Here is a 26,458-nt window from a genome sequence, read left to right on the forward strand (position 1 = left end):
AAAAATGGTACCTTGTGCTCTTCAATTTGATGTTTTAGATCTTCAATTTCCGGACCTAATGGCTGGGCTTCTATTTGCTTAATACGAGCTTCAGTAACATCTAACCAGGTGGAGAGCTGTTCCAACTGCTGATTCTGCAGGTTCATTAAAACTTCATGAAGCCTTGAAATCACCAAAAGTAAATGACAATTAATACAAGGTATTATCTTAGTTTCAATACACTAATGTATGGTCAAAACTTTGTGGCCACCTGACCATCACACCCATATGTGGTTCTTCCCCAAACTGCTGCCACAAAGTTGGAAGCACACAATTGTACAGGATGTCTTTGTATGCTGCAGCATTATGATTTCCCTTTACTGGAACTAAGGAGCCAAACCTGTTCCAGCATTACAATGCCCCTGTGCACAAAGTGAAGTCCATGAGGTTTTCCAAGGTTGGTGTGGAAAAACCTGCTGAACACCTTTGGGATGAACTGGAATGCCGACTGTGCCCCAGGCCTCCTCAGCAAACATCAGTGCCTCACCTCGGCTGAATTTGAAAATCCCCACAGCCACGCTCCAACATCTAGTGGAAAGCCTTCTCAGAAGAGTGGAGGTTTTTATAACAGCAAAGGGGGACTAAATCTAGAATGGGATGTTCAAAAACACATATAGGTGTGATGTTCAGGTGTCCACAAACCTTTGGCCATATAGTGAATAACATTGCATGATTTACAGTAGAATTATGGCACACTTCCTGTTTGTGTGGAAGTATGTGTGAAATATGATAACTGGTTGCCTCATCATGAAAACACAATGGAAGATAAAAAAAGAGAAAAAGATCAAGACAATTTAGCATAATGGACATCGTACTGACAACATTTTGTTTGAATCTGATGAATTCCCCAGTAAGGATTTAAATCTGTCAAATGCACAAAATCCAATTTTAATAGATATGATTGTTTGTGGTAATACAGAGTTAATGGATGTGATTATGAACTGTTTGTCTTCTTGCCATATGCCTATCATGGTATATGCAAGTGAAACTGGATGTTTCAAAAATGGATATTTTAGAAAAATATCAAAGATGGGCGCTATTGAGCCCAGGGCCACACCCAGAACCATTCGTTTGACAGTTTTTGATGGCCAGCACTTCTGATGTTTGTGGCAAGTTTTGTGAGTTTTTGAGCATGGCAAGCACCTCAAACTGAGTAGTTGAAAAAAATACTGTAACAGAGTCAATAAACCTAAAGTAGAAACTTTACTTGATACAAAGGAAGTTTATTATTTATTATTACCTGCTTTGTTGTTCCATACTGGCCACTCGTAAATGTTCCCAGCGAGAGTTTAACAGATTCATCTGCTCCCGAATTTCATTCTCCTCATCTTCAGTCAACTGCCCTTCAGCCAAGAGGATGCTCCCTGCCTTTAGCACATTACCTACACTTCCCTGATGGGCAGTCAGCTCAATCATGTATCCCTAGAAACCATTGTTATCAAACACAAACATACACACAGACAAAAAACATTAATATATTCACTAGAAGCAAGCACCAATATAAATCCAAGGGAGGCCAGTATAAATGGGCTGGCAAAGCTAAGACCCCCTTGTCTTTCAAACATAAAAATTCATTAAGCAGTCCCTCCAGGATTTTGTGATTGCAGAAATTAATGCAAAATCAAGCATGCAAGTTTTCAAAATTACCGCAAATTTTCCACAGATTTGGGCCAAGACACATCATGTGATGTCATCAAACACGCCACGTGACATCATTACAACGCCCATTCAGTCAAAGCTCTCTTCGATTCATGTGCATAAAACATGAGTACAGCTAAAAGGTCGCATTTACCATCTCATTTCGCCAATTCAAGTAGTTTCCCGCAAAAAAAGCTTAAAAAAAAAAAACCTCTGGAAGTTGCATTGCAAATTTTGAAAAAAAGCCACAGCAAAATCAAGCATTTTTGGCCACAACAATTACAAAAAAAAACTCCACAAAATCCTGTATGAACTGATTAAGGTTTTATTTTTGGCATCCCTATCAAACTAAGACACAAATTAATGTTGCTTATTATTATGATTATTATTATTAGCACAACAGCACTAAAATGGTTTTAAGAAAATACACAGAATTGTATGAAGAGTTTTCATATCCACTGTATCTGGTATAACAGCTTTTTATGATGTAAATCTGAAAGAGTTGTAATATTTAACAATCTAAACATTGCAATACAATCCCCTCCAAAATATAGCATAGCACATTTTGTATCAGACTACCCAATTTGTAGGCGAGCAAAAATATTGGAAAAATATGTGACTGACAGATGTCAGAGGAATTGCATACACTGGGCATAGCCAATACAACGATTTGGAATGTCCTGCAAAAGAAAGAAACCGCCGGTGTACTGAGCAACAGACGGGTCAAATGGGTCGGCCAAGGAAAACCCAAAAACAACAATCAGTGACATCAACGCTCTCCACGGTTCACAGGTGAAGGTATCATAATTTACTGTTCGAAGAAGACGACATATATTGATATGACATATATCTATGTGACATATCTGATACTGTATATAGACATATATCAGAAACATAGAGGCTATACAACAAGAAGCAAACCACTCATCAGCAGCAAGAATCGGAAAGCCAGATTAGAATTCACAAAGAAATACAGAGATCAGCCACAAATGTTCTGGAACCAAAATTAAACTCTACCAAAGTGGTGAAAAGCCCAAGTGTGGAGAAAGAAAGGATCTGCTCATGATCCAAAACATACAAGCTCATCAGTGAAACATGGTGGAGGTAGTGTCATGTCTTGGGCTTGCATGGCTGCTTCTGGAACAGGCTCACTAATCTTTATTGATGTTGTAACTCATGTAGCAGCAGAATGAATCCAGAAGATTTTTTGGTCTGCCAATTTACAGAGAAATTATTTACTTTAATTTACTATAATAAGACTTCTCTGTTCTTATACTTTTGCTCACCTAAAAATTGGGTGATCTGATATAAAAGGTTCTATGTTTTATGTTGTTTCACACATCTAGATGTAAATACCATGAAATAAAAGCTGAATACCTAAACTCTTGTCTTTTGATCTCAAACCCAAATGTCTTTGGTTTATAGTACAACCAATGAATTGCCGTTGTTGTTCCAATAGTTTCAACAATAAAGTATGTGCACATTTTTAAACTTTCTCCAACACACAATTATCGATTTGTCAAAAATAATTTTCAACTTCAGACAGCATCAGACACCTACTTTATTACATTAGAAACTATTTGATCGATATGCATTCATGCAATCCAGAACTATAAATGATGCGTATATCAAGATGACCTTAATAAACTAGTTAATTAGGATGCATATATTTCTTAATTTCATACAAAACTGTATTTTATTACTAAGTGACCCTTTTTGGCTTTCCATGGTCACAACTCCACCTTATGTAGAGTACACTTCAGCATCTGATAGCAAGACCAAAATACACTAAGTATCTGATGGCAAGTCAGCAGTAGTAATTTCTGACATACAAAGCATCTCTCTGTCGGTGATAAGCTGGACATCTCCAAGTTTATCAAGTATCACTTCACAATTTAGGAAAACAAAATCTTCACCCTGACAATCTCCTAATCCAGTTTACACGCTGCTCTGAGAAGCACTCCCAGCCTATACGTTGTATTAATTGTTTAGCTCAGCATTCAGAGTAGAATCGTGAGCAGGCATAGGCTAAGTCTTAGCCACACTACTTAGCATATTGGGTGAACTTGGAAATTAAATGGCAAATTGGGAAGTTAAAACAGAATCACATAATTGCATTTGCAACAAATGCATACGTTGTATTTTCATAAGATTAGGCTATATACTTGACAAAATGCAACTTAAAACATACAATGGTTAAAAAAAAATCGAAATTAATTGCAAATACAAGTATGTGATTCTGTTTTCACTTCCCTATATATATATATATATATATATATATATATATATATATATATATATATATATATATATATATATATATATATATATATATGTGTGTGTGTGTGTGTATAGATAGATAGATAGAGAGAGAGAGAGAGAGATTTGGGAAGACAGATGCATAAAATGCTCTTTTTTTTGGCACAAACTACCTCCCATAGATATACAAGTATGAGAAGGTATGCATTATTCTATCACACTAATACACTTTTAGAAATTACCTCATGAGTGTGAAACTGCTCCTTCACTTCTTCTACCAAAGAAGAGATAGGTGGCTGAGCTTGTAGGCCATCCTCTGCAGACAGAAGCCACGTCAAGACCTCTTCGAGGGAATTCTGGTAACTCTCTAGCTGGCTTGTGCCATGTTGTAGAGGACCAGTGGAAGGCCACATATCCTCTGGACTTTCTGAAGACTGCATATGGTAAAGATTTTTTTTTTTTTTTAACATAAAAATCTACATTCCAGTAATTTGGTCATTACAAACATTTACTACATCAAAATCTTGTGGTGCTTCGTTTTATTAAAAACTCATTTTAGTGTCATGCCTAGTTTTCGAGAAAAAAGACAATTTTGTGTCGGAACATGTAATTGCAGACAGATACAATCAGGGTGGTTCAAACCTCGCTTGATAGTTTGGAATGTGGATGTAGCAGCATAGAAGCACACAGCACAACAAAAACAAAATCTGACAACAAAATATTCATCTTAAAAAGCTGCATTTTAGAAAACAAATACATGTTACAAACAAATTCTTGCTAGCCATTGCTCTATCGTATTAATCGTATTGTATTTAGCACCTTGCAAGGCAGCTCTGCTGTCATTATTGTGTGAGTCTGAGTGTGTATTTTTTAGAATGGATAAATGAGAAACAATGTAAAGCGCTTTGTAGAACCACTAGGGTTAAAAGGCACTATATAAGTGCAGACCATTTACCAGAGTAAAGTGTTCACAGACAGTTTTGAACCACAGATGTTTTTGGTGTGAGGAAGTAAAAACAGCAGAGAGCTACCTTCTGATATTAACTCTGAAATAATTCCTAAAACGCTGACTGAAGAGTTTATTAAGCCACACATTAAATCTGTGCAATCTTATCACTTCCAGCTGCTTTTAAGTCAGACAAGGTACATGCTCATTTGCATACTCAAAAATAAGCAAAAATTGTATTGTTTGGCACCAAACTCATTACAACCACCCATTACATACAATATACTACATATACAGGTATGCTACACATTACTTGTGCTCACATATGCTCAAGGTAACCATCACAATATATTTAATATATTGTATTGTATATAAAATATATATTTTTATATAGAATTCTTAAGCAATTATGAGCAATCTTAAGAAGGATAATCTTAAGCATACCATTATCTTATTCCAGAGCCAGTCTTTATATTGGAGCAATTTATGTCCGTTTTTGTAGGCTCAGTAGTCAGTAGTGTTAAACTTTACAAATTGTCTTAGCAGCTGTGTATGGCCGTGTGTGTGTATGGTCACAGCAGCTTAATTATTATTTGGAATGAAGAGCTAATGGGTGTACTGTTATTATTACTTATTTTTTTAACAATACCAAAGGTAAACATCAACTTTATCACTGATTATTGCACGTTTATATATGGAATATAGTGAAGTTTAAATTGCTTATTTGTATTACATTTACAGCATTTAACAGATGCCCATATCCAGAGTTACTTACAGAACTGCTTTGGAGTCTCTACCAAAAACACATCCTCATGCTAGTTCACTAGGTCAGGGAACATTTTGTGAAAACTAGTCATTTTTATTATTGGCATTAATTAAAGAATATGAAAAATAAAGAAAGCAAGCAAACACAAACCCATAAATTAAGACAAATAAAACTCACCAGTCAATAATGACCAATGAAATGCTGCCATATAAACAGAGGATGGGCCAGTCTGTCTACAAATAGCCATAAGCCGTAAACAAATGCCTCAGCTGACAGAAGATTAAGGTCATGCTTATGAAGGAAATGATGTTTAAAGACCGGTATGATTTTATTTTTGGAGAATGAAAGCTGGCTTATAAATTGGTTTGCTTTAGATGTAGCATGTTGGCCGAGACAGTTAAAATAATGTTAAAAAATAGCGGTTTCCCTATCTGACATGCTTGATGTGCATGATCACGTGGGTACAGTGTAGATATTTTTTCTTCCTCCTTTTTTGTGTCACACCATTTTCTTGTCACCATAATTAATTCACACCTAATTCACATTTTATTGTAATTTGGGTGTCGATTTCAACTTTTTCAGGTGCTGTTACACTGGTAAATATTTTTACTGCAATAAAAAACAAGTCAAAATAACTCTCTTTCTGCCATTATCTTCTCCATTTAGTTGTCATTTTGTGTTTCCAGCCCTCTGTGCACTTTTTACAATTTTGTGGGTGTCACTACATGCCAATTAGCTGTGACGGACTTTACAGGTGATCTCCATGCACAAGCGAGTATGAAGAAAATCAGCGTTTCAGAAACTTTTGTAAATTCGGTGTAAAACCTTGTTTTTCAGCAAACACACATGATGCGCTATAGAGACTAACCAGTGTGACGGGGGTCTTTCTTGGCTGTTCAGGAGACCGAACATACGCAGCCTGAGTGAAAGCATAGCTTTTGTAGCGTAACTTATTTGAAGGAGACTGGCTGCGTACTGGACTTTGAGCCACACTGACTGTGATCTGAGAGAGGAAGAGAAAAACACAAGAGATTAAACATTACAAAGCAACAATAAAAGAGAACATTGGAATAAATAAAACAAAGCACAGTTACAAGGCAGAAACAGGAATACAATACAAAATTGCAAGGGGAAAAAAGAGAGAGAATATTCATGCCAGAGACCAAGAGGTGGTAAAAAAAGTTACTTAACAGTTACGTAAAAAAATAAAATTAAAAAAATAAACAAAAGATGCCATTCTTACAATGTTGAAAAATAATTTTAGAACAGATTCTGAGTTATTGAGCCAGATGCAGGTTTTCCATACTCAAATATCATACATCATTACACATTAATGCCACAACTAGACACTACTTGAATATGATTTAAATGTATTGGTCACACTACAAAAATGTTACCTTACAAGTATCTTGAATATAGGCAAATTCAACTAATATAATAAGTCTATTTCTACACATTCTTACTAATTTAAAGCTTGAAATTCATTCTTGCATTTCATTCTCAAAGGTTTATCTGTCAAAATTATCTGATAAAATAGAATAAGACCATGTTAAGCTTGAAATATGTCTAGAAATAATATTATTATATTTGTTATAATTAGAAATATTACAAAACCTATCCTTTATTTAACGTATTTTCATGTGCTATCATTTTTGTGGTGTACTAGCAAACCCTAAGATTCACTTGAGCAGGAGGAGAATGCCTCACATTACTAAAGGTTCTTTCCTAAGGTGTCTGCTTGTACCAGAGAAGTCTCCAGTTACATCCTTTCACTTTAAATGCCCATAAAATCAAAATGGGTGTTTTGGAACTCATTGTAAATGTTTTGGTCTTACATATATAATTGCACATATAACACAAATAATTGCTTTGTAGATGACTTTATGTTATCTTTATAGTTCATCAAAAAATATCTATAACTCATCCTGCATTTGGTGGAATAAAATACTACTCTCATCCAAGTATATGCTCTCAAGAATGGTTATGTCCCTCCCACATGATTCGGCCAGTCATAGATCAACACAGCAGATAGCCACAAATATAGGAATTTGGCAAACAAATATGTTAGCACGTTATACATAAGCTGTCATATCACAGCAAACCAGTGACTACATTTCCCATACTGCACGGCGGCCTACAAACATGGCCGCCATGGACTACAATTCCCATAACACTCACTCACACACACACACACACACACACACACACACACACACACACACACACACAGAACACTCACACTCATTCTTATCACGCACACCTTCATTCAATTCACTGCACTCACAATCACGCTATAAAAGAGACTTTTTGAACACTATGACTTTGCAAAGTATTACGCTTGGTTGCGTAGTCTCTGTCGTATTTCCAAGCCTTATCGTGTTTGCTTTTCTGATCATGGACTTTGTTTACCCTGTTGCCTTCGATTCTCTGTTCTGCCTGGTTTAGCCTGTCTGCCTGTTCATTTGACCCTAGTCTGCCTTGGGCTTTGTTTTCTGCCTGATCCATTGTACTTCATATTGTTTGATTAAACTGCCATACCTGAACTTGCTTCCGTCTCAGCCTCCAGTATGTGACAGAATACTTCGCCGCAACATGGAAGCAGCAGGAGTACATGGAGGTGTCTTTCCACCATTCATATCAGTCCAGTTTCCCCAGTGGATGGACATAGGACTCCCAAAGCCGCATTATGGATTGGGCGGCAATTCATGTTTCACAGCCAAATGTATTTTTCGAGCCTGGTGAACCCCAAGCCTGACAAGAGGCAGTGGCTCGGTTTCATTTTGTCTCGGCTTTATGGCCCGGCCCGTGATTGGGCAGAGTATCTGGCCAGTGCAGGGTCAAGTGCCCTCAACAATGTAACTCAGTTTGCGGAACTATTCATGAAGGAGTTTGGGCATCCAGGGCAGCGCTACTACCTGGATCAACTTTTGAGGGGAGTCAGTGTGACGAGCAAGTCTGAAGTGCCAATCCAAACCTACTATGAGTGGATCGACAGGGCATCCTCCACAGTCCAGCTTCAGCCCCCCGGCTGACAGGACAGTGGTTGCGGTGACGCAGACCTGCAAGACCGAAGGCTGCGGTAAAGAGGCCCAGCTACAATGTCCCACATGCAGGAAACTTGGGATCCATGGATCATATTTCTGCTCTCGGGGATGTTTCAAGAGCAGCTGGCGTGCTCACAAACAGCTCCACAAGAGCGCACCTGCAGAGATCCAGCTGGAGGTCAACGTGGCGACGTCATCTCCACAACTCAAACCTGAGACCCATGAGGTGGTCTCACCTGCAGCGCTCCAGCCGGAGGTCAATGTGGTGACTTCAGCTCCAGAGCTCCAACCTGAGAAAAACGAGGTGGTCTCACCTGCAGAGCTACAGCCGGAGGTCAACATGGCGACCTCCTCCCCAGGGCTCCAGCACGAAACCCATGAGGTTGTCTCATATCCAGAGCACGAATCTGAGACCCAAGAGGTGGTCTCACCTGCCGAGCCCCGGCCAGAGGTCAACGTGGCGACCACTGCTCCCGAGCTACAGCATGAGATCCATGAGGTGGTCTCATATACAGAGCTCCAGCCAGAGGTCAATGAGGTGACCTCACCTCCAGGGCTCCAACCTGAGACCCATGAGGTGGTCTCACCCACAGAGCTCCAGCCGGAGGTCAATGTGGTGACATCAGCTCCAGAGCTATAACCTGAGACCAACGAGGTGGTCTCACCTGCAGAGCTCCAGCATGAGACACACAAGGCATTCTCATCCCCAGTGCTCCAGCATAAAGTCAAGTTCCTGCTAGAGGTCAACAAGGTGACCTCGCAAGCCATGTTCCTGTCTGAGGTAGAAGAGACGGCCTCTCAAGCCAAGTTCCTGTCCAAGGTCCAAGAGGCAACCTCTCAAGCCAAGTTCCTGTCCGAGGTTGAAGAGGTGGCCTCTCACGCCAAGTTCCTGTCCGAGGTTGAAGAGATGGCCTCCCACACCAAGTTCCAGCTAAAGGTCGACAAGGTAACCTCCCATGCCAAGTTCCAGCTAAAGATCGACGAGGTGACCTCCCACGCCAAGTTTCAGTCTGAGATCGATGATGTGACCTTTCACGCCACGTACCAGTCTGAGATCGACGTTGTGACCTTCCACACCAAGGTCCAGTCTGAAACCGACGGCACGACCAACCAGGTTCTGCACATGCCAGAGTCTGTTGACACGATCAACCAGGTGCTCCTCACGCCTGAAACCGATGTCACGACCAACCAGGTTCTGCTCATGCCTGAAACCGACGTCACGACCAGCCAGGTTATGTTCACGCCGGAAGTCGACGTCACAATCAACCAAGTTATGCTCATGCCAGAGTCGGTCGTCATGACCAACCAAGTTGTGCTCACGCCCAAGTCTGCTGACAAGGACAACCAAGTTCTGCTCATGCCCGAGTCTGCTGACACAGGCAACCAAGTTTTCCTCATGCCCGAGTCTGCTGACACAGCCAACCAAGTTCAAAGTTGATGGTGAACGACGCTCAGACTCTCTGACTGAGGATGCCACTCAGCAGCCTTGTTCTACTGAGGAAGTTTCTTCGCCTCCCGTTGCAGCCAAGAGCTCCGCTTTGCTTCCCTTCTCTGCCGTGGATGCCACTACGCCAGGGTTCTATATGGACGTCGCTCCATTTTCCCATGCCACTGAGGACGTCACTCTGTCTTCCTGCTCCACTGAGGACATTGCTCTGCCTTCCTGCTATGCTGAGGACGTCGCTCTGCCTTCCTGCTCCGCTGAGGACGTCGCTCTGGCTTCCTGCTCCGCTGAGGACGTCGCTCTGGCTTCCTGCTCCGCTGAGGACGTCGCTCTGGCTTCCTGCTCCGCTGAGGACGTCGCTCTGGCTTCCTGCTCCGCTGAGGACGTCGTTCTGGCTTCCTGCTCCGCTGAGGACGTCGCTCTGCCTTCCTGCTCCGCTGAGGATGTCGATCCACACTCAAGAAAGGCCAAGGAGATGGGACACTAAGTCAACTTCCAAAGCCTGGATCTCGTCTAATGACCCCGGCAAACCAGCCCCAGCCTCATGTGTGCTCCTCAGCTCCTTGAGAAATCTGCTACTTGTCGGACAATGCCTGCATAGGAACCTGAGGGGCTGTGAAGACATTTTGCCAGAGGGCCAGGACTACCGGGGAGGGAGTGTATTTTGGCGCTGTGGGGGGGGACTACATTTCCCATACTGCACAGTGGCCTACAAACATGGCTTCGCAAAGTCATAGTGTTCAAAAAGTGTTAGTGTTCTGTGTGTGTGTGCGAGTGTTCTCGGAATTGCAGTCCATCGCGTCCTGGACTGCAATTCCGAGAACACTCGCACACACACACACACACACACACACACACAGAACACTAACACTTTTTGAACACTGTGACTTTGCAAAGTATTACGCTCGGTTGCATAGTCTCTGTCATATTTCCAAGCCTTATCGTGTTTGCTTTCTGATCATGGACTTTGTTTACCCTGTTGACCTCGATTCTCTGTTCTGCCTAGTTTAGCCTGTCTGCCTGATCATTTGACCCTAGTCTGCCTTGGACTTTGTTTTCTGCCTGATTCATTGTACTTCGTATTGTTTGATTAAACTGCCATACCTGAACTTGCTTCCGTCTTAGCAGCCTCCATTACATGACATAAGCCTACCATTTGTATGACAGTGATGAACCTGTGCCATACACACTATTGCCACTGCTTGAAAAACAAATGGGGCTTGGTTATCTAGTATATGATCCTAGTCAACTGATAGATGTAGGTGAAACTGACATTAAAAATGCTCCAGTTATAAGCAAGTTTTTGCTATATTTATCTTCCATATTTAAATAAGTTTGTTTGTTTTAAGATTTATGGTGAGTATGGCATATCCTGCATTATAAATCAACTCTATATTTAATTCAGATAACTAATAAAGAATAAATATCAAGAGACAGAATCAAATCACAACCCTCAAAATGTTTTATGGGAAATTTATAATCATGGTTCCTTTTTGTGTACTTATAAGCCAAAAGACAAGAGCTTTTCAAATACAGTTACAGTGAGGGAAAAAAGTATTTGATCCCCTGCTGATTTTGTACGTTTGCCCACTGACAAAGAAATGATCAGTCTATAATTTTAATGGCAGATTTATTTGAACAGTGAGAGACAGAATAACAACAAGAAAATCCAGAAAACCGCATGTCAAAAATGTTATAAATTGATTTGCATTTTAATAAGGGAAATAAGTATTTGACCCCTCTGCAAAACATGACTTAGTACTTGATGGCAAAACCCTTGTTGGCAATCACAGAGGTCAGACGTTTCTTGTAGTTGGCCACCAGGTTTGCACACATCTCAGGAGGGATTTTGTCCCACTCCTCTTTGCAGATCTTCTCCAAGTCATTAAGGTTTCGAGGCTGATGTTTGGCAACTCGAACCTTCAGCTCCCTCCACAGATTTTCTATGGGATTAAGGTCTGGAGACTGGCTAGGCCACTCCAGGACCTTAATGTGCTTCTTCTTGAGCCACTCCTTTGTTGCCTTGGCCGTGTGTTTTGGGTCATCGTCATGCTGGAATACCCATCCACGACCCATTTTCAATGCCCTGGCTGAGGGAAGGAGGTTCTCACCCAAGATTTGACGGTACATGGCCCCGTCCATCGTCCCTTTGATGCGGTGAAGTTGTCCTGTCCCCTTAGCAGAAAAACACCCCCAAAGCATAATGTTTCCACCTCCATGTTTGACGGTGGGGATGGTGTTCTTGGGGTCATAGGCAGCATTCCTCCTCCTACAAACACGGCGAGTTGAGTTGATGTCAAAGAGCTCCATTTTGGTCTCATCTGACCACAACACTTTCACCCAGTTGTCCTCTGAATCATTCAGATGTTCATTGGCAAACTTCAGACAGGCATGTATATGTGCTTTCTTGAGCAGCGGACCTTGCGGGCGCTGCAGGATTTCAGTCCTTCACGGCGTAGTGTGTTACCAATTGTTTTCTTGGTGACTATGGTCCCAGCTGCCTTGAGATCATTGACAAGATCCTCCCGTGTAGTTCTGGGCTGATTCCTCACTGTTCTCATGATCGTTACAACTCCACGAGGTGAGATCTTGCATGGAGCCCCAGGCCGAGGGAGACTGACAGTTCTTTTGTGTTTCTTCCATTTGCGAATAATCGCACCAACTGTTGTCACCTTCTCACCAAGCTGCTTGGCAATGGTCCAAGCCCATTCCAGACTTGTAGGTCTACAATCTTGTCCCTGACATCCTTGGAGAGCTCTTTGGTCTTGGCCATGGTACAGAGTTTGGAATCTGATTGATTGACTGCTTCTGTGGACAGGTGTCTTTTATACAGGTAACAAGCTGAGATTAGGAGCACTCCCTTTAAGACTGTGCTCCTAATCTCAGCTCGTTACCTGTATAAAAGACACCTGGGAGCCAGAAATCTTTCTGATTGAGACGGGGTCAAATACTTATTTCCCTCATTAAAATGCAAATCAATTTATAACATTTTTGACATGCGTTTTTCTGGATTTTCTTGTTGTTATTCTGTCTCTCACTGTTCAAATAAATCTACCATTAAAATTATAGACTGATCATTTCTTTGTCAGTGGGCAAACGTACAAAATCAGCAGGGGATCAAATACTTTTTTCCCTCACTGTACGTTAACTTAAACAACTGTAAACAATGCTTTTCCAGACTAGATGTAATGTTGAAGAACTGACCTGCTGGGAATAACGCTGCTGTGTCTGAAAGTGGAAATGTTTCTCTTTAGTGATTACTGCTTGGGGCAGAGTCTCAACCTCCTCTATGGCCTCCATACTCACACCATGGGGCAGAACTTGAAACAGGGAGGTGATGTACATAATTATAGACTTCTTATCTGGAGAAGCAGTAGCCACATCTAGAGGAGGGAAAGAACCACATAAAATTAATCACTCAATTAATTAATTCATTCATTCATTCATATTTATTTGTTTATTAAACTCAGCTTTGTCCTGGCCAGGGCCATGTGGATGAGTGTATGAGGCAAGGACACATGCACACACACGCACGCACACGCACGCACACGCACGCACACACACGCACACACACGCACGCGCACGCACGCACGCGCACGCACGCACGCGCACGCACGCACGCACACACACGCACACACACACACGCCAAGGGGCAATTTAGTTTTCAATCCATTTGCTAGCATGTTTTAGGAGATGGGAAGAAACCAGACCAGAGGAACAAGAGGAAACACAAATGGACACAGGGAGAAAATGCACAGAATAGGGGTTGCACAAATGTTAATTTTCACCAGTCAACCAGAAATGTAAAAAAGTAGTGAACTAGTAGACTAGTCATCTTTTTCATAGTTTAAGCAAAACCTGATTCAGGATGCCAGATCAGCAAAGAACATATCAAACTGCACATCTATTAGCCATACACAGCCTAAAAATTCAATTTTTAGGTTCTGTACTAATTTAGGCTATACTGTTAACCACAAAAATGTGCATAATTACTAACACTTGGAAATATATTAACAAAGTACATTGCCTAAAGCTTTCTTTATCATATGCATCACTGTTCTTTCTATTGCGTTGAATAATCAACAGCTTACCACAGAGGTGATTGATGAACTAGTCAATTAGTCGATGTAACCTTAGGACAGAAACTCCACACAGACAGTAACCCAAGCTCATAATAAAACAGGGAACCCTGGAGATGTGCTGCACACCAGTGTGCCACCTCAACAGACATTTTACATACTTAATGTGCATTGCAAATTGTAATGTGTGTTTGTTCTACCAAATGTATTACACAGACAACTATTAGTATACTCAGGTTCATACAATTTCACTGTTTTAGTCTTTAGTTAAATGCATGAAAACACTATGTTTAAGTATTATGGCTATACAGCATACCCATATATTTAAGATCAAAACTGCATGCAGTAATCATTTTTGACCATTTGCATGAAGGGTGCCAATAATTAGGCAGTTACCTAAAGAACAACTCATGCATATTACTACAAGCACAACAAAAGTAAATGTAAATATAAGTAGAAGAATAGATACCCTCAGGGTCAAGCAGCCGTTCAATGCCTAAATGCCTTTCAGAAATGGCGAATGCATGATCCAACCTGTCAAAAGCTTTATCCATGTGTTCCACCACATCCCAATCAAACAGCTCCGGCCTTGCAAAAATAAAAACAAAATCCCATACATTTCCTTACCATTTATTTCCCAACTGTTAAAAAGAACCTTAGACATAAGAAAAGTTTACAGGGTATAGAAAAAAAATTCTATTCGTTTTACTACAAATAACACTTCAGTGGCTGCATGCACAAATATTTGGCACTACTGGTAGCACTAACCTGTGGCTATGGATAAGAGCATTAAATGCCAGACCATCTTCCCAGCTGCTAGAGAAGTTTACAACATTGACCTGTGGGTAGCTCTTGGTGGATTGCCTAACCCAGCTCAACAGAATCTTCTCACTGTTGGTTTGCTTTAAGTTTGCCATCACATCTTTCATCACATCCTTCACCTAGAATAGAAGAAAAACTTTACAAAATGTTGTTGCTCTTGTTGACCGCGTTGCCTACTAACTTTCTGTAAAATGTGCATCAATTTAACTGGTAACTTGCTGCCAAATTATTTGTCAGTTTCCTGTTTTATTTGAAAACACCATACTATACAGCTCACTTTATTAGGAACCTGGTACAGCATGCATAACAGTTTCTAGAGTTTACACAGAATGGTACAAAAAATAAATAATCCAGTAATCCAAAATAAAAATCCAGTGAGCAGTGATTCTGTAGCAGAAATGCATTGTTGATAACAGCGTGTAGAGGAGAACAGCCAGACTGGTTTGAATCAAAAAGAAGTCTATTTTACAACCATGGTGAGCAGAAAAGTACCTGAAAACACACATGTTGAACCTTGCAGTAGTTGGGCTACATGACTCATGCATTTTTACCTGCCAGTGAAGAATTATGCTCCAGATGAGTCCCAAAGTCAATTTATGATTGCCATCGACAATGTCAGCTCCTCCAATATTCACCAGCTCAACCTAGAAGTAGTACATAAAAAAAAAAAATGTAACTGTTTATATTTCAATATGGGAAGTTGAATTTGTATTTTACAAGGCTAAATTATTCATTCATGTTTTCTCATAAATTCACTCCCCAAATTTTAAAACGTGTCTATTGAACATGTTTTCATTTAAGAGCTATCTCACACCTTCAGTATGCCGTCTTTCTAGTATTATTTCCCTAAAAGATGCTCAATTTAACTTTTTAAATTATCATTAAAATATCTTCCTGAATTACTCCATAAATTATATAGTACTATAAATATACACACCAAGCATTTTATTAGGAACACCTGTACATCGACTCATTCATGCAAATATCTAAAGTCTAATCAGCCGATCGTGTGGAAGCAATGCAATGCATAAACCCATGCAGAGACAGGCCAGAACCTTCAGGTAATTCTCAAATCAAAACAGCGAGAAAATGTGCGCTCATTGGCATGGTTTTTGATGCCTGACGGGCTGGTTTGAATATTTCTATAAGTGCTGATTTCCTGGGATTTTCACACACAACAGTCTCTAGAGATTACTCAGAATGGTGCAATAAAGAAAAAACATCCAGTGATGGGCAGTTCTGCAGACAGAAATGACTTGTTGATGACAGAGTTCAAAGGGGAATGGCCAGACTGGTTCAAGCTGAGATAAAGGTAACTCATATAACCTCTCTGTACAATTGTGGTGAGCAGAAAAGAATCTCACAATGCACAACATGTCAACCCTTGATGCATATGGGCTGCAATAGCAGCAGACCACGTTGTGTTCCACTTCTGTCAGCCAAGAACAGAAACCTGAGGTTACGGTAGGCACAGGTTCATCAACACACAATTTACCCATCGTCTAATGGCTACTTCCAACATGAGAACACACCATGTCACTAATCAAAAGTCCTCTCAGACTGATTTCATAAACATGACAATGAGTTCAATGTTCTTCAGCGGCCTTCCAAGTCACCAGATATGAATCCAATACAACACCTTTGTGATCTGGTAGAACGGGAGAGTCGCAGCATGAACGTGTACCTGAAAAATCTGCAGGAACTGCGTTATGCAATCATGTCAACATGGACCGGAATCCCAAAGAAATGTTTCCAACATCTTGTGGAATCCAAGCCACAAAGAACTGAGGCTATTTTGAGAGCAAAGGTAGGCCCTACCCAATATTAGTATAGTGTTCCTCATGCTCGGTTAGTATAGAACTATAAATAGAATAGTTCTGCCTATAACTCACATTGTTCTTCTGAAGGATCTGTAGCACTCTGTTGACATTATTGAGTGAGTGCACACGGGTGAAACCACGTTCTTTCACCTGCAGGTAGAGCACATACATAAACTGAACACACACTATACACATACTACGTATATGATGCTTTGCAAAACTTTGTAAAGATTGCATTGGGCTTCAGATCAGAACTCTGTCACATAACTACTATCAGAATAACACTGAAGTTGCACTTAGATTACACTGAATGTTGAGATGTTCATTTTTCACAGATTTGTGAATTATTGAATACTCTTTTCTCATTGTGAATCTTTCCTGCCTTTAACTGCCTCTCTCCACTTAAGAACAGTTGAGACTTTCATGAACCTAGGTTAAAGATCTCAGTTTTTCACGACTCCAAACATTTCTTTTGTCAAGTTAATTAGGGCATACACTTTGTACACTTTAGGGGTCATGTTAAAACAGTCAATTAGAAATGAATTTATTTCAACTTTAATTCACTATATCAGAATTCCAGTGGGTCAAAATTTACATACACCAGGTTGACTGTCTTTTTAAATGGTCTGGATCATTCTGCAAACTGATGTGGTGACTGTAAGAAGCTTCTGGTTGGCCAACTGTCATAATCAGGAGTTAATTTGGAACACACCCATTGGAAAACGGCCTACCTTTAGAGCCGGTGGCTTTTTGTCCTTGATACCGTGGGAAATTCCAAGCAATTCAGGAAGAAGTATGGAAAAATAAGTTCAGTTCCTCCTTAGAAACAATTTCCAAACAGGAAGGAGGCACAAATGACCTCCCAGGGATGAATGAACCTCCAAAATGGTAACAAGGTAAAAGTATTGGAGTGGCAATCACAAGCCCTGACCTAAATCCCATAAAAAATTTCTGGACTGAACTGAAAACCTGTGTCTGAGCAAGGAGACACACAAACCTGACTAAGTTACACCAGTTCTATCAGGAGGAATGAGCAAAGATTTCAACAAAGTTTGTGTTTCAGCTGTAGTTTGTGTCCAGATATCCAGGTACGTTTATTCTGATTATTATTATATTATTTACCAGGCCTTCCAACCTTGCATAGGAGAACCAGAATGTAACATTGGAGTGTTCTTGTACTCTAGTTAGCACTCGTAAATATGAAAATACATCAAAAGGACAGTCTTTCCCCCTCCAGCAAAATAGAAGATGGGCCAGTAGACATATCAACCAAGAATCTTTTGTGCAGGTGTTTTGAACTCTCCCATATTAACTGATACCCTCAGGAAACCCTGTCCCCTTCTCCCAACCTCACATGCTCTCAACTCAGGTGGGAGCCCTCGCTTTCTGTCAAGGTAAATAGACAATGTTTTGAGTTCCTTAGTGTGAAATAAAATCTATCAGCGTATGTTCGACTATATTATTATTAAGCAAGTATATTGTTAACACAGAATCTGTCTTCCTTTCCTGTACATTTTGTGCACATTATAAAAAAGGCATACTGATTAGGGATGCTCCGATCAGGATTTTTTGTCATCATGATCAGTTGATATCGATCCCGATCGTTCAAGCTTTATATAAGTGATATGTAAGCTTTCATTGTTAACCTTTGTTTTTTTTTCCAGATAAAGTAATACCACAGATGTTGCCTTGGTTATATTATTTACGGTAATGTTGTAAATTGTTGTTTTAATTGAGAATCAAATAAATAAGCACAACAAATATTAATTTTACAATGAACATTTTAATAGGCCTTTAAATATTTTTAATTGTTTCTTGAGACCTCATAATAATTCCACACTGGTCATGACATGACTGCAGCGCTAAAGTTTAACGTCATCATGTGTTTTACATCCTCACATCACAATCGGTCAAATAGCGATCGGATGACTGGCGTCAGCAAATCGCGATCGGTTTGTAAGATCAGCTAAATTTATAGTCTACCGATCGAGTCATAGAATGTGATTATTGGCCGATACCGATTGGCAGCTGATCAATCGGAGCATCCCTAACACTGACACAGCATATTTACTCAAGTTTTGCTCTTTATGTTGTTCTTTTGATATACTGCAGTTCATTTTCCTATACAGTAATCACCAGAACAATGGCAAAATGCCACACAAAGAACACTGCAATACAAGCTAATATCATCTAAGGATCTGAAGCCTTTGTGGGTGCACTGCGCAGAATTGAATTCCCCTTCACATACAAGCGTGCTGTACATGAGCTTATTCCTGACACCACATGTTCTCAATAGACACAACAGAATCTCAAGTAAAAATGCAGTATTGCTATGCTTGTCCGTAATGAACATGTATGCAAAGAAGACTCGGAATTGGACACAACATCAGGAAACTGGCAATTTGGTGACACCCTCCTATAATTGTCTACTCTCCTTAAACAGGAAATGGTGGAAATGCTTGTTTCCCTGTTTTGTTTTGTTTTGAATTCGTTCTGGACATTGCTTTATTGTGATTTCAACATTTTTTATGATAAATCGTGAACAGGAAAGAAATCACAGCATCTTGTAAATTAAAATTGAACTACTGAGGATCAAGAAATTGTATAAATAAGTACTATATTACATACTAGTATATTTACAACTGAAATTACAATAAGTATAAATAGTACAGTAATAATAATACTTGATTACACAGATACCTGTGATAATTTTAAGCATAGAATAAGAAAATGTTAAGCTTGAAATGAGTCAAAATGCCTAGAAATAGGTTTAATAATAGTATATTCGGTTTATAGTAATCTTACAATATGAAATTCTAGTTAAATATGAATACAGGGAAGATATTTTTACTTGATGTCAAGATGTCATTTCCTGCAGTGCAGAAGTCAAAGCCAACATTATAGTTGAGAATGTCCAAAAGGCTTACATATAAATGGAGAAGAGGCGATCTAAAACTGTGTGTTTTAGTTTCTGCATAACGTTACACTACAATGCATGAGAATTATATACATCTTTTTTCAGATATACTTACCAATTCATGTCCAGTCAAGCCTTCCAAAAGCTCCAGAAGACGACGGCCATCACACAGATCTGTGAAGAGGTCATTAATAGGGGGTCTTCCTGCCTAAAGGATAAATACAAAATATTGCATAAAATTGCAAATACTGTCATTGTGCTCTTAAAGACCATGTTTTGTTCAGGCCAAATAGATTTTTTAAAGGAAGTGTACAAAAAAGTTCTGGAAATTAGAAAACATTTCGCAAAATAGAATCTCTTAGCAAAATGTGAGAGATCTCTGAATCGGAATCTGGATCTCTTGCATGTGTGGTATACAAACACACACACACACACACACACAACCATGCCACAGTTAGTCATAGAGATCAGACCTTTTCCCCATTCTGATGTTTGACGTGAACATTAACTTTACATGTACTTTTACTGTCCACTTTATTAAGAACATGTGGCAGAAGCACAGTGAATGAAATCATGCAGATACAGCTGTATCTTTACCTGTGCTTCTGCCACATGTTCTTAATAAAGTGGACAGTAAAAGTATGTAAATAACTTTATAAACCAATCATACCATTAAAACCACCTGCCTAATATTGTGTAGGTCCCCCTTGTACCGTCAAAGCTGCTCTGAACCATCGAGGCATCTGGCACCAAGACTTTAGCAGCAAATCCTTTAAGTTGTGAGTTAGGGTCTCAATGGATCTAACTTGTTTGTCCAGCACATCCCACAGATGCTCAATCAGATTGAGATCTGGGGATTCTAGAGGCCAAGTCAATGCCTTGAACTCTGTCATGTTCCTCAAACCATTCCTGAACATTTTTTTGCTGTGAGGCAGGGCACATTATCCTGCTGAAAGAGGCCACTGCCATTAGGGAATACTGTTGCCATGAAAGGGTGTACTTGGTCTGCAATAATGTTTAGGTAGGTGGTACGTGTCAAAGTAACATCCACATGAATGCCAGGACCCAAGGTTTCCCAGCAAAACGTTGCCCAGAACATAACATTGCTTCGTCCGGCAGGCCTTCTTCCCATAGCGCATCCTGGTGCTATCTCTTCCCCAGGTAAGTGACGCTCGCGGCCGTCCACATGATGTAAAAGAAAATGGGACTCATCAGACCAAGCCACCTTCTTCCATTGCTCCATGATCCGGTTCTGATGCTCACCTGCCCATTGTAAGCACTTTTGGCAATAGACAGGGGTCCTTTCCTGCTTCCAACACATCAACTTTGAGAACTTACTGCCTGATATATCCCACCCCTTGACAGGTGCTATTGACAAGATAATCAATGTTTTTCACTTCACCCATCAGTGGTTTTATTATTATGTCTGATCTGAGTATTTCACCTCTCCTATGTGAGCTCACATCCTCAATTCTAACAGATGCTATGGGGGCAGGTAACAGTCTTCTTAACAGGTTAACAGTATTCTTAGCAGGAACTGGAACCCCCCATAGCATTCAACCCAAACTGATTGGCACAATAAGGTTTACCACACATTGGGGCAAGAGGTTGACTAGTATTCTCAATTAATCTAGCTTCACTGTGATAGATCTAGGGCTGCAACAACTAATCACTAAAATCGATAATGATCATTACCGATTAGTGGGCCTGTAACTTCACTGTGGATAAACCCTGTCACTTCACAATGATGAAAAAATGAATTTCTATGAATAAAACACATGAAAAACAGCGGAGGTCATGGAGTGAGCGGGAAAAGTGCATGATCCAGGTCATCCAAAACATGAGAATGTTTTATATTAAGCGCTTCAAACAAACTCGTAAGTGTATTAACGTGGCTTGTCATGTCAGATGCTGCGACAGATGTGTGTGCTGTTTAATGTGTTCCAGACGTGTTTTCTTCAGCACAGAAATGACAGTTTTACCTTTATATCCTCATCTGTAAATGTTAGAAATTCACGCCAGTATTTCCATTTTACATAAAGGCTCATCCTGACAGAGAGTTTCCATTAAACTTCACTGAATGAGCGCAAGTCCACGCATGCGCATCAATCAAACAGTGCGCAATAGAAAGGAAATGCAATAACTCTGACTAAAATATTCATTTTGATCAAATATGTTGTTTGATACTATATTTAACAACAAAGTAATTGTGTTTATGAGAGCAGTAACTGTAATGGGGTTATAACATGTAATAGTATATAAATGTAAAAAGTGTCATACATTTACAGGATAAAGAAACATGTTGCTGTGTTCGGACGAGTGAATGTGTGTGTTACTGCAGAACATTCAACCTCTTACAAGTTAACACTTAGTTTGCGCTTTTGTTTTTCTTTTTTAGCATTTTAATGTAGTGGTTTAACTTCTGCTTTAAAGCTTGTGGACAATCAGTTGGTTTTTTTTTGTTTTCAAGATATAAAGTTAATATTTAAAAAAAAAAAATCCTTTGCACACAAAATCCTAGCCCAAATAGATACATTTAATAACTTTTTCATAGCCTTCAATCTGCACAATGTTTGAAGGACAACATCGGGCACAATGTGAAATAACGTTGTTTTTTTTTTGGAGAAAAAAAAATACAGAAAAGAAAAATTGGCCTTTTAATCCAACTAATCGATTAATTTAAGAAATAATTGAAAGATTAATCGATTATCAAAATAATCATTAGTTGCAGCCCTAGATAAATTGCATGGTCTGCTTCAATACTAAGAATCTTTACTAGGACATGTGTTTACATAATGTGTGGACATTAAGAGAGGGGATATTGTCAGCACACAGTGAGAAGGGCAACATCCATAAACTTGGTGGAGATCCTTCCTGTGTCTTATCCTAGGTGGCTCACTGCCGATAGTGAGGTTTCGATCAGCTCTGTCACAGAGGGATTGATACATGCAGATTGGCATGATCGGTGCTCTCGGCTTCTCATCAGCCTATGATCTAATCTGGGCCATCAGCCTCTTGAGGACAGCTGCCCCAGATTGTTTAGAGACTGCCAGCAATACACGTGAGCTGGGAAAGGCTAAATCAGATTCACTATCAGACACTGCTGAAAACAGTTGAACACTGCGGTGGTTAGCTGAGAAATATCTCCCAGAGATGGCTACGGACATATAGCCCACTTTGAGAGAGACTTTGTGGCGATATGATGTTTAGGGAAGACCCACACATGGCTGTGAAGGTCAGCTGTCCACATACTTTTGGCCATATAGTGTAATTATGGATATGACGTGTACAAATTAGGAGTATAAACAACAAACCTTTCCTAACAGGCTACATCAATGCAAAAAAGACTTCAAATAGTGCACCAGTCTTTGGAGAGACCAGTAACTGCGTTTATGCTTGTCGGTCAGCCCGTACAGGAGTTTTTTTGTGATTGTGGTGGCCAAAAATGCTTGATTTTGCTGAAGATTTTTTTTTCAAACATTGCAATGCAACTTGTAGAGTTCTTTTGTGCTTTTTTGCAGAAAACTACTTGAATTTGGCCAAATTTGCCAAATTTTGCAGTGATGTTTGTACATAAATGAGCCTTTTAGCTGTACTCATGTTTCACAAAGGTGAATCAAAGAGGGCTTTGGCTGATTGCGCACTGTGATGATGCTCTGGCTCAAATCTGCACAAAATCTGCTGTAATTGAAAAAAAATTCAAGCTACTTTGAATATTGCAGCGTTTGCTTGATGTTGTGTTAAATTCATACGATCGCACAATCACAAAATCCTGGAGGGACTGTCTGTTTATATGATGAATTCGTTTCTTTGACTTTTCTAACAACTGAACTGGTAAAATTATGTTTGCATGTTTGGTGTCCAGATGAACACTGTATGTACAGTGCTGTGATAATGTATTTGCCCCATCCTGATTTCTTATGTTTTTGTGTATCTCATATTAAACAGTTTTAGATCTTCAAACGAAATACAACATAAAACAAACATAAAACAAAGGCAACCTGTATAAATACACAATACAGTTTTTATTTTTTTTATTTTTTTTTTATTGAAGCAAAAAAAGTTATCCAACACCCATCACCCATGTGAAAAACTAATTACCCCCATAAACTTAAAATCTGGTTGTGTCAGCTTTAACAACAATGTCTGCAACCAAATGCTTCCGATAACTGGAGATCAGTCTTTCACTTACTTCTAGGACTAGGACTTACTCCTATGCTTTGGATCATTGTCTTGCTGTTGCACCAGTTGCACTTGAGTTGCAACTTACAGACTGAAGACCGGACATTGTCCTCTAGGATTTTCTGGTAGAGAGCAGAATTCATGTTTCCCTTAATTATTACATGTCCAGGCCCTGAAGCAGAAAAGCATCCCCGCACCATCACACTTCCACCACCATGCTTGACCGTAGGTATGATGTTCTTTTTGTGGAATTCTGTGTTTGGTTTATGCCAGATGTAACAGGACCCCTGTCTTCCAAACAGTTCCACTTTCTACTCATCAATCCACAGAACATTCTCCCAAAAGATTTGAGGTGGGTTTTGGGTGGCTGCGGCTCAGGTGGTAGAGCGGGTTGTCCATTAATCGTAGGGTTGGCGGTTCGATTCCCGGCCCACGTGATTCCACATGCCAAAGTGTCCTTGGGCAAGACACTGAACCCCAAGTTGCTCCTCATGGCAAGCTAGCATCTTGCATGGCAGCTCTGCTACCATTGGTGTGTGAGTGTGTGTGAATGAGACACAGTGTAAAGTGCTTTGGAACCGCTAAAGTTAAAAATGCACAATATAAGTGCAGACCATTTGCCATTACCATTTTGGCAAAACGAGCCTTAATGTTCTTCTGAGTTAGCAGCGGTTTTCGCCTCGCTGCTCTTCCATACCAGTTGGTATTGGACAACTTTTTTGCTTCAATAAATAACTATAATTTAAAAACTGTATTTTGTGTTTACTCAGGTTGCCTTTGTTTTATCTTAGATCTCATTTTAATTTCTGAAACTACTTAGTATGAGATATACACAAAAACAGAAGAAATCAGGATGGGGCAAATACTTTTTCACAGCACTGTATTCAATTTACCTTATGCATGAAAATCAGATTTCAAAATTCAGATTTGTCATTAATTATGTTTCTAATACTATAAGTATCTACACTTCCATCTGAATACTTATGTAATATCATATTTACCATATATGCATATATTAAAAGATTCATTCATATTTGAGTTCCTGTTTCCTTTGCTTTATCAAACACCAGTTAAAAGGCAAAATGATACCTAGATGAAATTTCATTACCAGGTTTCCCTCTTTCAAAAAACAACTAATATATACAATTATTAACAATAAGAAAAATTCTTATACAATAAATCCTCATAAAAAAAAAAATTTTAAAAATCACCTTACCTTAGCAAACTGGGAATTTATCCATTTTGTGAAGGTTTTCTTTTGTATGTCTTCTCTTTCGTCTGTAATTTAAAGAGAATCCTGATATTAGATGTTTCTAAAATGCAATGAGATGGGTCTAATAAATGGCATTTAGTACAGGATACATTTTGTGATTAAAAAAATATTTACATAAAGAAATATTAACTGCATAAAGAAACAAACAAATGAACAGATAGGCTAACTAGCTTAAAGACATTACAGTTACTAGTTACTTTTGCTTAAAAGAGCAGGTATACTATTTTTCTCCCTGGTGACAGAGCACAGGGTCAGTCATTGTACAATGGCCCTGGAGCAGTGAAAGTTAAGGGCCTTGCTTAAGAGCCCAACAGATTAGATGTTCTCAATTTTTTGGTTAGAAACTGAGAACCATCTAAATCACTGCACTACCACTGTTTCGTTGGATTGTCCAATGTAGTCTCAAACCCATTACATTGAGATTAACACTCTATGAACTGATGCAGGTTTCATGGTAACGCACACAGCATTAATTACGCTGGGAGCTTCTAATTTATATCATGCATATTTTGAAATAACTAACATAAAGCTCCTGCAAAAAATAACCTTACCTAAAATACAATGGGTTTTTAATATAAATACAATATCTATTCAATATAAATTAATATTAAATACTAGGGAAAATATACCAAGAAATACAAAACATCATTTAATAAAACACTGTTCTGTATATACGGGTGTACTGCAATCCTGAAACGTCCTTAACTTCTTCCTCCTACAATTTACATTTTGCAGAACTCTAACAAAACCCTGACAATATTGACTACGTCCGAAACCACATTTGTACCTACTAAATAGTAGCTGAAATACATGTACTCGCCTAATATATAGCAGGTAAGTACGTGGTTTGAGACGTAGCCGTGCTCTCTTGTTTGCCGTAAAACGGTTGAGCGCTGCCGTGTGTGTACGTGTCCTGTCGCAAAATGCAATGAAAACTCCCACACGACGTTAATAGTGTGAGTAAGGTGTGTACATGTCTATAACGCACTTCAATAATGCGACTAAAACAGGAATACTCCACACGTCTTAATTCCATTTGTGTTTCCTTCGAGTATGACTTTAGTAGGATTACGATAATCAGAAATCACTGTATACATCATAGTTTCTTAATCAGAGTATCGTCTTAATCAGGTTAATATCGGATTATTGATGTCCATGTAAACGTACAGAATGCTTTCCTTTTATGTGATATAACATTCACTTATTTCCCACAGTAAATGTGATGACTA

The 26,458-nt window shown here is 39.4% G+C and overlaps 1 protein-coding gene across 8 annotated transcripts in view; it reads right to left on the minus strand.

Annotated features, from left to right (window-relative positions):
* The window catches only part of dmd (dystrophin), a 252,578-nt gene that overhangs the window by 212,363 nt on the left and 13,757 nt on the right, over positions 1 to 26,458 (minus strand). For 6 of the 8 annotated variants that reach the window (XR_008384779.1, XM_053615384.1, XM_053615383.1 and 3 more), the window contains exons 2-12: positions 25,173 to 25,234; positions 19,890 to 19,982; positions 16,930 to 17,007; positions 15,589 to 15,681; positions 14,984 to 15,156; positions 14,685 to 14,803; positions 13,341 to 13,519; positions 6,517 to 6,651; positions 4,179 to 4,370; positions 1,280 to 1,461; positions 12 to 162 (exon numbers count right to left, since the gene is read on the minus strand). Coding sequence is in view for 7 of the 8 variants with exons in the window: in XM_053615384.1 (XP_053471359.1) it covers positions 12 to 162; positions 1,280 to 1,461; positions 4,179 to 4,370; positions 6,517 to 6,651; positions 13,341 to 13,519; positions 14,685 to 14,803; positions 14,984 to 15,156; positions 15,589 to 15,681; positions 16,930 to 17,007; positions 19,890 to 19,982; positions 25,173 to 25,234 (1,457 nt within the window). In the remaining variant the exon portion in view is untranslated. Of the gene's footprint in view, positions 1 to 11; positions 163 to 526; positions 918 to 1,279; positions 1,462 to 4,178; positions 4,371 to 6,516; positions 6,652 to 13,340; positions 13,520 to 14,684; positions 14,804 to 14,983; positions 15,157 to 15,588; positions 15,682 to 16,929; positions 17,008 to 19,889; positions 19,983 to 25,172; positions 25,235 to 26,458 lie in introns of those variants that run through there. The other 2 variants (XM_053615388.1, XM_053615387.1) reach the window with 2 other exon arrangements.

Source organism: Ictalurus furcatus, chromosome 26 (genome assembly GCF_023375685.1).
Source record: "Ictalurus furcatus strain D&B chromosome 26, Billie_1.0, whole genome shotgun sequence".
In the NCBI taxonomy this organism is placed as follows: domain Eukaryota; kingdom Metazoa; phylum Chordata; class Actinopteri; order Siluriformes; family Ictaluridae; genus Ictalurus; species Ictalurus furcatus.